General features: G+C 35.3%; 1 protein-coding gene across 3 annotated transcripts in view; it reads left to right on the forward strand.

Moving 5' to 3' along the window:
• Nucleotides 1-16334, forward strand: part of shroom2a (shroom family member 2a) — a 46724-nt gene that overhangs the window by 10589 nt on the left and 19801 nt on the right. For all 3 annotated transcript variants that reach the window (XM_026264741.1, XM_026264733.1, XM_026264745.1), the window contains exon 2: nt 6623-6771. In XM_026264741.1, the coding sequence (XP_026120526.1) occupies nt 6623-6771 (149 nt within the window). The remainder of the gene's footprint in view (nt 1-6622; nt 6772-16334) is intronic.

Raw genomic sequence — 16334 nt, forward strand, 5'->3', positions numbered from 1 at the left:
TACTTATACACACAAACTGCATATTGTAATTTGAATTAATAAAACTACTAACACAAAAATAACATATTGAAAGGTCTGCTGCTGGAGACTTGCCATTGGCTGTTGTATTTTTGTTTGGGTGCTGTTTTGGGATGTTTTAACAGTCATTTATGAATATAATTATATTTAAAATTATGTTCTGTGTAATAATGCGTTGAATAATGAATCATCTGAATCATTTCTGAAGGTAATGTGTTATGCATTTCTAGTGTTACCGTTGTAGTGATTACTGTTCCTGTGAGTCAAGTTCTGCTGAAACAACGATATTAGTGCAATGATCTAAATCAATAACTATCAATATCAAACGTCTAACTGCGCGTTCACACCGGCGGAGTCGGGAGCGTCAAAAATCACTATTGCTACTATGCTTACCACGATGCAGAAAGATTCGTGAGCGCTCAGACGTTCTGACGTAGATCGAATGCTTATTTTGTATTAAAAGTGGCGCAAACAGACTTGTTGATCTTATGCAGACTAACCACAAAGAGGTTAACGTTATAAGTTAATCTCATTAAATATTATTGTGGACGAAATATTAAGATCCTTTACTTAAAATGAACGATCTCAGACACCTTGGTCCACGTATCCCTTTTAATTATTTTTTTATGTCCCTGTACGCAAACAGGGACACATCATAGATTACTGCAAACGCGAAACAGTAATCAACCTGTCCTCTATTTTGCTTGGGAACTAATGTGATCGGAGCTGCGTCCTCTGGAATCCTCTCAAGCGGTTGACTTCTACGTTCCGATTGGTTGCTGCCCAACCGCGTCATAGCTCATTACCATAAAGTTGCCTTGATTTCACTCTGCTCGACGCTCTCAAAGGCCAAGTCGCGCCGCGCCGCTGCTCGACGCTGGTTTACATTGAAAATGAATGACTTCCGGCCACTTAGACGCTCTCGACGCCGGCGGTGTGAATGCACAGTAATGCAAGTTTGGTTAATTGTTCTGTGCGTTACGTTTAGGGGGGCACAAGAAGTCATTTGGGGGGGCACTGCCCCCCGATGCCCCCCCTTGACGACGGGCCTGTGATTATGATACATGTTGGAAAATGCCATGATATTGCTTTGACAAATGAACTTGCATAAAATTACATATATATATATATATATATATATATATATGTATATGTATATGTATATGTATATATATATATTATATTTATATATTAGGGGTGTAACGGTTCACAAAATTCACGGTTCGGTTCGATACGATACACTGATGTCACGGTTCGGTTCGGTTCGGTTCGATACGTTTTAGATACAGCAAAATGTAAAAACATCTCAACTTTTCAGAATGCCGCAAGCGCACCGCGGGTCATGTGACAAGAACTAACCAATCAGCTTCATCCTTTCCCGTAACAACGTTGAGAGCTCAGCCAAGATGAAGGATCAGCTGATCATAGTTGTATATGGATTGCAATTTTGAAATAAATTTAGTAGCAGAGCTACTGCAAGCGATTTTTAGAGCTGCAAATCCATTTATCCTTCGCTGAAATTTCCGCGTCTCATGGAGAGAGCACGTCATTGTTGCTTAGCAAAGACAGACGCCTCATGAGCGCTTCTGCCCAAGCGCTTTGGAGACGTGCTTAGCGTTTTCCACGCGTTTTTAGGCACGATATGTGAACGGCCCCTAAGGCGCTCGCTCACTCAGCACGCGCTGAAGGCTCGTTGCAAAATGTCTAATGCATTTAACAGACCAGAAATATAAGATCCTAAAATAACCAACAGGTCTGGTGTTTGGGTTGGATTCCCTGTAAGCTATAGTTTCTAAATGCTGCAGGGATAGTTTGCTGCGTGCATGTTTCTCCTTTTTTTCGTCTTTTCCCAGATAGTACTGAAGCATATATCCCAGATATTCCCGCTGATGTTTTTTTTTTTTTTTTTTTTTTTTTTTATTTATTCCCGCTGGTGCAGATGCGACATACCGTTGTTTTTTTATCCACCACTCTCTTGCCATCACCATTATAGCTTAAAGGGAATCCAAAGTGCACCCAAACACCAGACCTGTTGGTTATTGGGGGATCTTCTCATTTCTAGTCTGTTAAATGCATTGGCTATTTTGCAACGAGCCTTCAGCGCGTACTGAGTGAGCGAGCGCCTGCTGAGTAGCCTAACATAAACATATAAGATGGTGTTTTTTTCTTCTTCGGGAGTGTCAGGGGCGTTGCCTGTTACGTTGTTTGGGTTATTGGGCTACCTTGTTGAACGCATATCATTATATTTCTCTCTCTCTCTTTTTTTTTTTTCAAATATAATTAATTACTCCAACGAACCGTTCGGTATACATAATGCGTACCGAACCGAAAGCGTCGTACCGAACGGTTCAATACGAATACGCGTATCGTTACACCCCTAATATATATATATATATATATGTGTATATATATATATATGTATATATACATATATATATATGTATATATATATATGTATATATATAATGCACACATGAATAGACAGGTAACATCAAAATATAAATTTTACAAGAAGTATCCGATTCTGGAATTGGAATCAACTTTCAATTCCCAACCTACCCTGGACCACACAACAACAATACATTACCAACAACTGTATGGGGCAAAATTATAGATTTTTCTTTTCATCATTATCAGTAGGATATTAAGTAAATATCATGCTCCATGAAGATATTGTGTAAATTTCCTACCATAAATATATCAAAACGTAATTTTTGATTAGTAATTTGCATGGCTAAGAACTTCATTTGGACAACTTTTTTCAAATAGTTGTATCTCTGCCAAATATTGTTTTATCCTAACAAACCATGATGAGAGCTTATTTATTCAGCTTTCAGATGATTTATAAATCTCCTTATGTTATGACAGATTTTGTGGTCCAGGGTCATAAATAGTTATGTATTTATTAAAATGACTTTTGAATGCAGAACCAGTGAATCAAATAGTTTTATAACCCTATTTTTTTTTTTGTACTTTTATTATGGTAATACCATGTTATTCCTTGAAAACCTTGAAGTACCAAGTAAGTGACATTTGAGTTTGGCAGTCAATGTTGTGGTAGTGGAAACCATACTCAATTCCCAGTCCAAGAACAAAATGTTCATGGTCTTGTCATGAACTCTAGAGCATTTGGACTTGATTTTGACTTAGAATGCATGGATGCATTTTGAGGTCACGCATATGCATGATACAGAGAAGAAAATATGTCTTATTTCAATCTCACCTCTGCTTTTGCCTCACATTCCCATTAAATGACACCCCCACCCTCATCCCGATGCTCCGGCGGTGTTTGCTATACTTGTGTGGGTCTGATACCTCTCTAGTGAACATTTCCATTGTTCTAAGTCATTTATTCTCTCAGTATGGTGTGGAATGCCAGAGGGGGGCACCCACTGGTGTGCCTGTTTTACATTAACGTTTGAGGTTATTCTAGTGCTTCTTATTTCGGCATGCTTAAAGTTTTCCCTTGTTTTTATAAACTCTGAGGGGGGGCCCTTAAGTCCGGATGTCACAGAGTCCTGCTGCTGTTAAAATAATAAATGCATGGAAGACCACATACAACAAAGGAATAACTAAAATAGTCACATTTGTGCATTCTTGACCATGCACATATATGCAGTAAGATGGTTTATTATAGGGTCGTCTGGTGCTTGAATCTAGCCACAGCTGCTGATAAAGCAAGCAAGAATAATCACTTAAGGTTTGTTGTCCATTTGAGCTTTAAGATGACCTTCTAAAAATGTAATGTTACTATTACTAATAAAGCAGTATAATGATAAAAGTACATTCCTGTGTATGAATATTATCCCTCCAGAGAGGATCAGGTTTAATTTGTAGACATACCTGGAAAGTAAATAATGAACAGCCATGAACAACTTTGGGGTAAAGGCTCAAATAGCAGATAACTGGCTTACTGAAAGTTAGAGCAGCATTACATATCATGTCAGGAATTTATTTTAGTTTAGACCAAATCCACAATTTGGCTACATGTTCCCTGATATCCGTACTTTATGACAGAATATTTATGATTAACTTGCTTTTAGCTTGGCTCTGGAGGTAAAGTTGATGGGGAAAGCTTATGATTAACCCCCCTGATGCCTATTTAGAAAGGTGAACGTGCCTTTCTTATTTGGTCATTTAAGGGTAGAACACAACAAATAAGGTATTTGGTGTTTGTATATTTACAGTTGTTTAGGAAAAGCTTTAAGACTTTGTACACTCTAGTTTTTCAAATCGGATCTTTAAGACTGATTGTCCACACTCTCATTGTGCACGATAAAACAAGATCTGTTTCTTTCATACAGTATGTGTACACTGCTTACCATAATTCTGTCTAGGAGAGGTGTGTGATGTTGTTTTAGAGATGTGTGCGGTGTCATTCACATCGCAAAAAACAAACAAAACACGCCTAGAGAGTCCAAGCATTGACTGCAGAATGCAGTTAGAATGCCAGTGAAAATAGTTTCAAAGAAAGTGCGGAGTAGATCGATTGCAACACAATGATGTGTTTCGTTACTGGATGAATTTGCATTTTTGAATCAGTGAATGATTCAATTACACATTAATAAAGATGATCACTTGCTTCATTTCTAAATGAATCGGATGGTTTGAACGAATTTAATTGTAAACAATAAGAAAAGCTTCAGGAAGTCCAGAACAGGTCAGCACAAGATTTTATCAAAGTATACCATTCTCCCAGAATATTGAGATATTTTATATATTAGGGCTGTCAACGAATATTATAAATTCAAATATGTATTCGAACACAAAAAAAACGAATTTCGAAGGTGAAAATTAATATTAGAAAGAAAAAAAATTGGAAAAAAAAGGCGCGCGGTAGTAGAGGCGTGGTTGTCTGCTTTGCGAGTGGGTGCACTAGCGCGCCTGAGGGTTCAGGGACAGGTCACGGCCTCACAGGAGTCGCACTGTCTGGCACAGCATCGCTGCTGAAAGTTGACACATCTTCATGGAAGATGCCAGCAAGTGCAGAGCCCAACTCGACCGCAGCAGAGAAAATGAGGTAAAATTGTTGACCCGCGAGATAAAGTTGTATGCAAGCTATTTAAGATACTATTAGCATACCATTCGACCACTAGCAACATGAGGTCACATCTCAGAAATGTGCACCAAAATGAGCGTGGCATAATGTGTGGAACTCCAGCTAAATAGTCACGGCTTGACACTTAACGTTGCTTTGCATCCACCGCCACAAGCTCTTTGTCTGCAACAAGGCCATAACGGATAAAATAATTTAATTTGGAATTAATTTAGGACATGAGACCGATCAATATCGCGGATGGGGCAGGCTTCGGGGAGTTCTGTTAACCAATGGAACCGAGATTTGATTATTTAGAACCGAGATTTGATTATTTATCGTTTCATGTCAAGGAAAAATTCCATGTTTACCACAGCACAGCTCGCTCGGAGCATTCAATGTCAGTTGTAAATATGCTGTAAAACTTCAATTAATATTAATAATATTTGTTTCAATCACTGAATGAAGCCTGCTATATTTGGGACAACAGTTGCGACCTTAAATTGATGCACAAAAATTTGTTTGTTCATTTAAACCATTATGCGCAGAGAAAGTGAGGGTGAGAGAGCGTGAGGTCTGCAGTCTTGGCCATTAGTTGATTTCCTTGTTTTTGTGTAGGTAATACGTTGTCATATATGTTTAAACTTAAATAGACTACCTATACAAGTAGTAATGTCTCTTTGTATTATTTTGTCCTGTTATTGACGTAATGCGCGTCATTGACAACATCCGCAACCAGATGTTCGAATATTCGTGTATTTTTTAGAGGGAATATTCGAACGTCATTTTTGAGCAATTTTGACAGCCCTAATAATATATATATATATATATATATATATATATATATATATATATATATATATATATATATATATATATATATATATATATAGCACATTCTTTCTAGAGAAGATAACAAACCAAAAATGGTATCTTTATCTATGCTAATGTCTATCGTGACATTGTGCCATGGTAATGAATAACATAAGCATTGTTGTGTTGCTGCATTTTTGTGTTTTGCACTAATCTTTTTTTATACAGTGTATTTGCATACTATTTAAAAACAGGATGCTTCATTCATTATTAACTACACAATGGAATGTATTATAGTTTTTAATGGAAAAAAATTTCCAGGTTAAAAATTTTTTCACTGCAGGTGAAAAAAAAATACAGCAAATATGTGACCATTCACACTAAAAACCTAACCAGATTTTAAACCAAAAATCGATTTGGTTTGGACTGGGCGTGTTAAAAACCTGGGTGTGTTAAGACTTCCTCTTTTTATTTTTTTGCATTCATACTATAAACAGCTTAACTGAATTTAGTTGGATATGCCAAACCAGATTTTTGTTCCCTGTCTGAACGAAGCGTAATTGCACTACATTGCTTGACAGTGGGTAGGTCTTTCACAAAAGATGAATGCTTGTCCAAATATTGTCATAGTTTGTTCAGTTCCAATCTCTCAACAAAAGGAGAGCTATTAGTATAGGTCTGTTCATCTCTAGGTGATGTATGGTCGTGAAACAGAGAGATTTGATTGAGATTGAGTGTATTGTGTCTGTGTCACAGGTGGAAGAGGGCAGCAAGGCCGCAACCGCAAGACTGCAGGCTGGAGATGAACTCATCAACGTCAACAACATTTCTCTCAGCGGCTACAGACAAGAGGCCATCTGTCTAATCAAGGGTTCCTACAAGACTCTCAGCCTGGTGGTGAAAAGGTCATTAATATTAAACCTTACTATCATTTTTAGGCCCGATTTACACCTGAGATTAAGACCTGTCTATGGAATAGGATCATAAGTAGTCAAGCTTCTTTCATCTAATATGCATCATATATACAGTACAGACCAAAAGTTTGGAGACTTTTTTTTTTTTTTACGTTTTTGAAAGAAGTTTCTTCTGCTCATCAAGCCTGCATTTATTTGATCAAAAATACAGAAAAACAGTAATATTGTGAAATATTATTACAACTTAAAATAATAGTTTTCTATTTGAATATACTTTTTAAAAAAAAATTATTCCTGTGATGCAAAGCTGAATTTTCAGCATCATTACTCCAGCCTTCAGTGTCACATGTAACATCCAGTCTATCACATGATCATTTAGAAATCATTCTAATATTCTGATTTATTATGAGTGTTGGAAACAGTCCTGCTGTCTAATATATTTGATGAATAAAAGGTTAAAAAGATGTATATATAATAATATATATTCTAATAATATATTTTCTTTACTATCACTTTTTATCAGTTTAACACATCCTTGCTGAATAAAAGTATTGATTTTATAAAAAAGTGTATATTGTTATTACAGAATATTTATATTTTAAAAACATAGCTTCTTTTTTTTTTTTTTTTACTTTTTATTCATCAAAGTATCCTAAAAAAGTATTACATGTTCTGAAAAAATATTAAGCAGCAGAACTGTTTCCAACTTTGATAATGAATATTAGAATGATTTTTAAAGGATCATGTGATGATCCTAAAACTTCAGCTTTGCATCACAGAAATAAATGACCATTTAAAGTATAATAAATTAAAAAAATATATATTTTAAATTGTAATAATATATCACAATATTACAATTTCTTTCTGTATTTTTGATCAAAAAAATGCAGGCTTCATGAGCAGAAGAAACCTTTTTCAAAAACATTAAAAATAGTAATGTTTCCAAACTTTTGGTCTGTACTGTACACACACACACACACACATACATACATACATACATATATCACACACATAAATTATATATATATATATATAATTTATGTGTGTGTTTTGATGGAAGGTTCTTTGATCAAGCTCAGCGTGTTATTGCGCATAGATAATCAAGCACAGAAAGTCAACAGAGTGTTTCTTACAGATTTTAATCTCACTGCAGATGTGGCATTTTGAGCAGAATGCTCCGTTATTTTATTCAAGCCCCTATACTAACTGAACTTTTCAAAGCCATTTGGTTTAGAATCATTGTTTTAGCACAATGACTGATTGGCAGGTGATCAGGGTGGAGTAGCATGTGTTTACATGCATGCTTCGACTGAACGACGTCACAAGGAAAGTAAGCGGCATTGAATGCTGCCCACATGTGATCAGGTTGTCAGAAACAGATGTTAATGCTAGGTCTAAACAGGGTCTTTAACATTTCCTCGTCTCTGGTGTAAGATAAACGTGGTTGCTTACTGTTGTTGTTTATGTGTCATATGTTAAAAGATGCGTTGAATATTTTGAGCAGGACTATTTGTGTTCCCATCACATTGTATTGTTCTGTTCGGTAGAAAAACCAACGAAATAAATGTACGTCACATGTGGGAAGTGAATGAGTTTAGCCTCTGGGGATTGGTGTTGTTTGCATCACTAGTTTATCTGACGCTGAGGGAGCCGTTGAATGCTTGACAGTCCAGTTCTGCCACACTGCTGTTTTTCTGAAAACTGACGAGCACACGCTGTGAGATGTGAAAGGAATTGAAAACTAAAATAAAACAGAATCTGTTTCAATTTTATTTTTCATTTCAGCTGTATACTGAAAGTATATACTGGAGTTGTTACCACACACACACACACACACACACACACACACAGATCTCATGTTTGTAGTCAGTGAACATCAGACATTGTTTTAGCTCCAGTAACATTTCTTCTGAAACATTAAATAATGCATATTCGGAACTCATCCAACCTTCCAGTTTCTACTGAAGTAATCAAAAGCTAGCATCAAAGTGAACGGCCACTGTGTTTTCACTAACAACCCCACATGGAGTTTCTATCTGATGCAGTAGATTTGCATGCGGGCTGGAAGAGATGTTCTCAGGCAGTGGACACTGCGGGTACAGAGCGCGTGTCGACTCTGTCATGCAAATGAAGTGATTTGGTCCTGATTCACGTGGTCTGATTGTTATCAGCTTTTCTCACGACTTCTGCTCTTTTCCAACCCCAAACACAAAGGTGAGGTTTTCTCACCTTGAAAGCAGTGTTTGCATATGTTTACAGCAACACTTACAACGTGATCTCTTGGTTTCAGGTTTTATTTGATCTTGTCTACAGTATATAGAAAATTATTATTATTATTATGAAACACATGTTAAACATGCATTACACTAGCTCATTGCGGTTGAAGAGGAGCAGACTGGTCAGTCCACATCTTTGTGTGCCAAACACTGTCCTCTTTGTCTCAGCTTGGCCTATCTGGGAACACAAAGTGTGTTTGGTCGCATTACAGCATAACTGCTAAGCAAACGATGTCATCCAGAGAGAAAAACTGCCTGTGTTTATCTATTGGACAGAGCCATTACTGCAGGTGATAGAAGGTGATTCGAATTCTGTGTTAAGGTGACTTAAATATCTAATGATGATTCACTGTACTTGATTTTTAATGCATGGGATTTGGCAGAGTTATGAATTTAAAGCTTGGTTTGAGTTAAACCAATCTCTTGTCAGTCCTCAATGACATTTGGCTTTGGCATGTGCATTTTTTATTGGAGGAATGTTTATTGTAAATGCAAAATGAAATGGTGGATGTATAATAAGTTACTTTATATCAAAGGACTGAGTCACAGTTTCTTATCTCCAACAGTGAAACGAATGTGCTCCGATTAGGCAATCAAGGATAAGTGGTTGACATTATTGAACAGACACGTAACTACTTACAGCCTATTTAGCTGGATTAATGCATTCCAGTAGAGTAATAGCAGAAGAATTCAGTGTTTCGCGATATGATGTTTGGATTTTTGATTCAAGAGAACTTAAGCCTCCAAGTAGACAAAAATAGTTCATTATTTGTAACTGTGCATACATTTTCCTGCATTTTCCTGTGTCTATAGCAGATAAATTCATTGGGAAGTGAGTCAGAATTAGCACACAGAGAGCAGATAACAAATCATTCTGGACCTCGGGGGAAGGTGGGGCATGCGTGGGCAGTCTGCAGACTTGTGTGTTTAACAAGAGGTGTGAATCTCATTCACTTTGCCTTTGAATGGCTGTCATTGTGGATAGCCTGATCTTTTAAACTCTTAAAGTTTTGGGATTCAAGAACCAAAGAAATATGGTCATTTAGAATTTTTTAAATCATCAAAAAAGCTGAAAGAAGCATAACTGGTTTCCACCAAAAATTTAAGTAGGTCAGTTTTTGGGTACTAGACAAAATGCATGAAAACACTGGTTTTTGGTACTAGACGAGGCTTGGTGTTTAACAGGTTTTGGTAACCAGACAGAACTCTTGTTGATGGACAAAATGCATATTTTCTGACGGGATCCAGTGCCTGAGTTTGGATCTAATATTCCTGATGTAGAGACTCGATCTAAGAATTTTGGCATTATTGGCGCAATCTAGTGAACTGTATAATAAGAAATGCTTCTTGAGCACCAAATCAGCATATTAAAATGATTATGGATCATGTGACATATTTGCCATCATATGAATAAATTGCACTTTAAACTGTTATTTTAAGCTGTAGCAATATTTCACTTTTCATTGTATTTTTATTTTATAAAAAAAAAAAAAAAAAAAACGCTTGGGTGAGCATAAGACTTTCAAAAACGTATAAAAAAAACTTGCCATCACTCAAACATTTGAATGGTAGTGTACATAAAGTTTATAATTGTTGCGACTGGCCCAGTGAAAATGTCAGGAGGGCAATACATTTCATTTAAATGAAAATACTATTTTGTGTTGCCAGAATTACAGTTTGAGTGAAAAGTTTTCTTTTAAATATAAAATATAAAAAAAATATATAATTGTGTGTGTGTGTGTGTGTGTGTGTATATATATATATATATATATATATATATATATATATATATATATATATATATATATATATATATATATATATATAGCCCTGAATTTATTTATATTTAAATTTATCCATATGTGAATCCCAAATTCACGAAGTGGTCTTAGGCTTTTGAACCCCAATGTGTAACATACAGATAACAAATAATATGCGGTTACATTACTCCACCCTCATGTTGCTTTAAAAACCTGTTGAGGCATGTGTCATTGTCATAATTCTTTATAATTGCAAGATAAATTTGTCCGATATTTCATCAGCCAGAGGAAGATCACTGGGTTGTGACCCTGAGCCCGGCATACCACGTGCCTCAATCTGTGCATTATGATAGAGCAGAGGTCAATGTGTGGCTGTACAACAGTGAGCTTTTTGAAAGAGATTGCATGTCTGAATAAGGCCTAAGCAAAATAAGCGTTTGACTGTGAAATGAGGAAATAGGAAGTTGTTGCTTATGTAGGCGGTGCCTGTTTTGCATATTCTGACTTCATTTGAAACTATGAGGTCATGGTATGAGCCAGAGAGAGATTGTTTGGTTTGGCATAGCCAAGGCACTGGACAAATAGAGAACAGCATTTATGGTGGAACAAGGCCATCTGTATGCCTAATTAGTACACTGTTCAGTGTCATAAGTTTAAAATCCATATTTAGAAATTTGTTATAATTTCAATTAAAGGTGCCCTCTGTGGTTTTTCCTTACTAAAATAATTTATACAAAGAAATGAAAACGTTTACAAGGACTCAGGTAGTGTTATTTTAGTGTAATTTATGGTGTATTATAATATTTATTGATATTTTAAATCAACTTTTAATTGTATATCTTCAGTTTTCATTTTAATTTTAGTTTGGTTTAGTATTTTTGTTACTAACAACATGACATGACCAGCCCACTGTTATTGACTTTTCACTGTTCCCATGTATTAATATAAACTTTTGCTTGCGTAATTAATTAATCATGGTAAACTTTGAATTTCTTCAAAGCTATTGATAACTGAAAACTTTTTTTTTTTGGTTTTGCATGATAGTGCTTGACATATCCAAATTACTAAATTCAACTTTTAGTCATACTTTTGTGTTAATGTAACCACTTATTTATGTATTAAAATATTGAGTATTACTGATAAACTACATGGTTTTTACACATTCCGAGTGTTTATATGATGTTGTTCACTAATACAAGTGTTATGTCACACACCAATTATCTAGATAATTAACCTAAATAAACATGATTACTAAACTCTTAGGTGAATGAAATGCATCCTATGACACACTTAATATTGTAGCTCACGCATGATGCACAGTGTTTCTGTGAATGCCATTGTGCCCAGATGCCCCACTGAGTAGGTAATCTAACTACAGAGATATTGGGATTATGGTCAGTGTGATTAAAAAGGGATTTGGAGTCTGTTGCTTGTGGATTAGATAACTCATCCACACTTTTACAGACTGTCTTGTCTGGTGCTACATTTAGGAGCAATATGACTCTGTAGTACTGTCACGTAAAAAGAGTGGAAATTGTAATGCAAAATCAGTCTTCAGTCAATCGACACCCAGTTTCCAAATTATTTGGGCTTTTCAAAGTTTTATTTTGGTTTCAAAAATATTCATCTTTCTCCATAAACACACAATCTGTTGTTGTTCTTTCAAGAAATGAAGGCTATTCTATGAGTGTGTGTACTGATGTTTTAAACCAAAGCAGCAAACTGGATTTAACCTGTACTGAGATCGATGTGGATGCTTCAGATACACAAGAGGACTATACAAATACATACGTCTCTAGTTCAAGAAACCAATACCTTATAGGTTCTCAGCTGGCAGCTTCATTGAAAAGTACATGCCAAGCAGCAGTTTGATCTGGGATGAAACCTTTTGTGCTGAGTTTCTAAGAAAAAAGGCACATCTGGAACTGGTTAATAATAAGAAGCTATATTCAAAGGGGCAACAGAACATTTTTAACTATAAATTATTAGAAAAGAGAGCATCAGAGATTGATAGTCTTTGGAAGATCCCTGCATGGTTTTATTCAGTGTTCACCATGTTTCACAAGGTTGAAAAACCATTGTTCTATTCAGAAATGTAAATACAGATTGTTTTGCTCAAGGAAAGAGTAAGCGATTCTTGAAAGTATTAATGAAAATAATGTTGTGAAAATGTCTGAAGTGACTTTTTGTGAATTTTCCGCATGAAAATTGAGGTTGTTGAATTTAGAAACAAACAGTGACTTTACATACAGTCCTTGAAACAGACGTCATGTGACAGAGGTGTGTCTGGAGTGGAGTACTCAGTTGTGACTGAATTAAAGAAATTGTTTTGTGAGCTGCTGTTGTTTTATGAAGGTCTGCTAACTGTCTCGTCTTGAAATGACCTTGAATTCTCCAGTGAATCTATCAAAGACTATGTGTATTGTGTCTGCGATTCAGATTCGGTCATTCTCATAGATGATCTTCCCACATGTGTATTCTGTGAAGATTTGGTGATCGTTTATTAACCATTCTCAGAAACTTTGATTGGAAAAAGATTAAATGATGTTTAATTTTTTATTTTATTTTATTTTATTTTTTGCTGTTTTCCGACTGTGACGTGTTTGAATGCCCTGTTGACATTACTGACCCAAGAGACCTCTTGTTATAAACAAATCATCCAGAGGCCAGTCCTTCTTCTGTAGCCAGCTTCTCACATAGAACTACTGCCACCTAGTGATGTAGAGCCATAACACATGATATGGGTATGATAGCACAAAATGGAATTATCTATTCTAGCAAAATAAATGCTCAAAACAGTAGAATCACATTGTGTGGAATAACTGGAGCATCGTTTGTTTGATAATTCCTTTTGTCTAATATGGGGGAAATTAAAAACCTTGAGCGTCTCTAAAGTGAATCTTTGCATCATCCTTTTTTTATTTCAAAGATAAATCAAAAATTAGTTTTTAGCAAACATATCCTTTTAAATAAGTACACACTTTTAACTGAGAAACTCATCTCTGTATTCGTGTCCTTTTTGTAGAGTGTTTTTCTTGAACACTTGCAGCAAAGACACATTGATCAAAGTTGACAGTAAAGACATTTATACTGTTACAATTATTTTATTTTTCAAATAGATTCTTTCCTCTTGAACTTCACTCTATTTATATCCTATACATAAAAAATCGAAAACTGTTCATAATAATATTTCACAGTATTGTTGTTTTACTTTATTATTGATCAAAGAAAAGCAGCCATAGTGAGCACAACATAAAACTGTTTAAAACTCTTACTGACCATACATATATATATATATATATATATATATATTAGTTATTTTATGTATTATATAAATATTCTATTTAATATATTTGGGTGGTGAACAATTTTAGACCATGGTATTGTAGATAGTAGACTAAATGAATAATCCTGGGGTGACCAAAGCTAGGAAGAAAGCTCTTTTCATTCCTTGAATTTTTGGGATTGTGTTGACATTTGTGTTACACTTCCTGTAAGCGTTCTGTTGAAGGAAGAAAAGAATCCAAATCCCTCTTGCAATATACCAAGTGTCAGTAATTAATGATTTTCTCAGGATGCAGCTGGAATGTGTTTCTTTCTTCTGTCGGTTTTAATACAGACCTTGGTTGCCGAATTGATCCAAAAGCCTGCTTCAAATCGGACATTAACATTTTTTTCTCCCTCTTTTAGTAATTACTACTATTAAACGCTATAAAACTGCATCTAAATGACTAAATATTTTGGCTTAAGTATGTAGTTTAAATGTTAAAGTGATGCATTCGGTAATAGGTCCTTCTAAGACAATTGCCATGCCAAAAATTATGGCAGTCCTGTGTACCCTATGCTTTTGGCCACTAGTGTAAAATAGGTGAGTGGCTATAGTGACGAGCTGTGTCACTTCAGAATCCAATTATAAATAGTAAATCTCTCCTATGGCGTTAACTGAGAGAGGATGACTTGAACTTGATCACCACAGCAGGGGTGAAGTCAAGTCATCTGCAAATGAGTTCTAGAGGTGCCCAGTGATCCAATAAAACTACTTTCTTTTCCTCTTAATTTCACTCTGTAACTTTTGAATTAGTGCTACCTAAATGCCAAAGTGTTTTTTAATTCGCAATATCGCATGGTGCTAATCCTTGATCCACCCTTTTTGAAAAAGATTTGTGGAACGGTCCATTGGCAAGGTGAGTTGACACCTGTGGGTTACACACATTTCAGTAGCATTAGAGGAAGAGCTGCTGTTTTCACAAGTATTTTAGGAGTAAAAATGATCTAACACGAATAACCACAGTAGCTGTAATGGGAGCTGCACATCATTTCTGAATCAAACCAGTCGCTTTAGTAGGCTCAGACCTTTTGTACAGGTGTCATCAATATTGAAGTGTGAAAATGTTGTCAAACTTTTCCAGTTTTGTAGTGTCTGGATTTTATGGCTTACAATATTTTCCTACTTTATTGGATTCCAGTCAAGAGCAAAATAATTATATTTCAGAATCCTGATTGTGTTTTTTTTCAGTGCTTTTATAAAAAAAAAAAAAAAAAGCCTTTTTTGGACACCACTTCATATTTTAACAGCTGGTGGCTTGGGTTTACAAGAAGCAGCATCAAACAATCATTCTCCAGCTCCTTCAGTGCTATGGTGATGAGATCCCTCTGAAGCGGTGTTCCTTTATTTTAGTTGCTATGACACCTGTTACATCAGCAGCCTGTGAAAGTGAAAGGTACACGGGAAAAATGGTCCTGTGGGATTTGTCTGCCTAAAGCTGGCTCATTCAGAAGGGGAAAGCAGAAATGTTTTTAACACTTAGTGTTTGTTTTGGTCCTAATCTCAGCACAAAGTAGCTACAACTGTCTATTCCAATTGTGTGGCATTGCAGAATGTCTTATTATGATGCACGTACTCATTGTGATTCTTTGTCAAACAATTCTGGGTTAGTTGATCAATTCATCAAATTCATAATCTCAATAGCATTCTTATTTGAGAATAATTTTCGTAATTCACAAATGATTTATGATGCATAATGAAATCAAAATTGACATGGATGCCACTTTTTCAGACCTTTTAAGTCTGATGATTAAAGTGTAAGAATATCAGGGCTAATCAAAATATAAATTAATAAAAAAATTGATTGTAAAGAAAATATGTTTTTTATTTATTAAAAAAAAAATGAATGTACATTTATAAGTGTATCAGATAGTTCTTGTATGTCTTCTCAGTTTGCAACACAGATGTATGAATTAGCTGTAATATTTGTCTTTAGGATGATCAGGTCTTTTTCAAAATTTTAAGTTTTTATGCTAAAGAGGAGCACTGTTTTATTTCAAACGAATTGGAACATATAAACTACATGTTACTATAAACCTGAATTAAATTAGGTAGTTATTACAAAAGAGTAATTAACAACAGATCAAAATGAAGAGTAAAAGGAAGAAACATTCAACTTAAGAGACCAAACAAAACAGAAGAAAGAGAGTTTTTGATGTCCTTTGTGTGTTTTCTGAAAGAAACCAGGCAAAG

The sequence above is a fragment of the Carassius auratus genome, chromosome 6 (assembly GCF_003368295.1).
Source record: "Carassius auratus strain Wakin chromosome 6, ASM336829v1, whole genome shotgun sequence".
Classification (NCBI taxonomy): domain Eukaryota; kingdom Metazoa; phylum Chordata; class Actinopteri; order Cypriniformes; family Cyprinidae; genus Carassius; species Carassius auratus.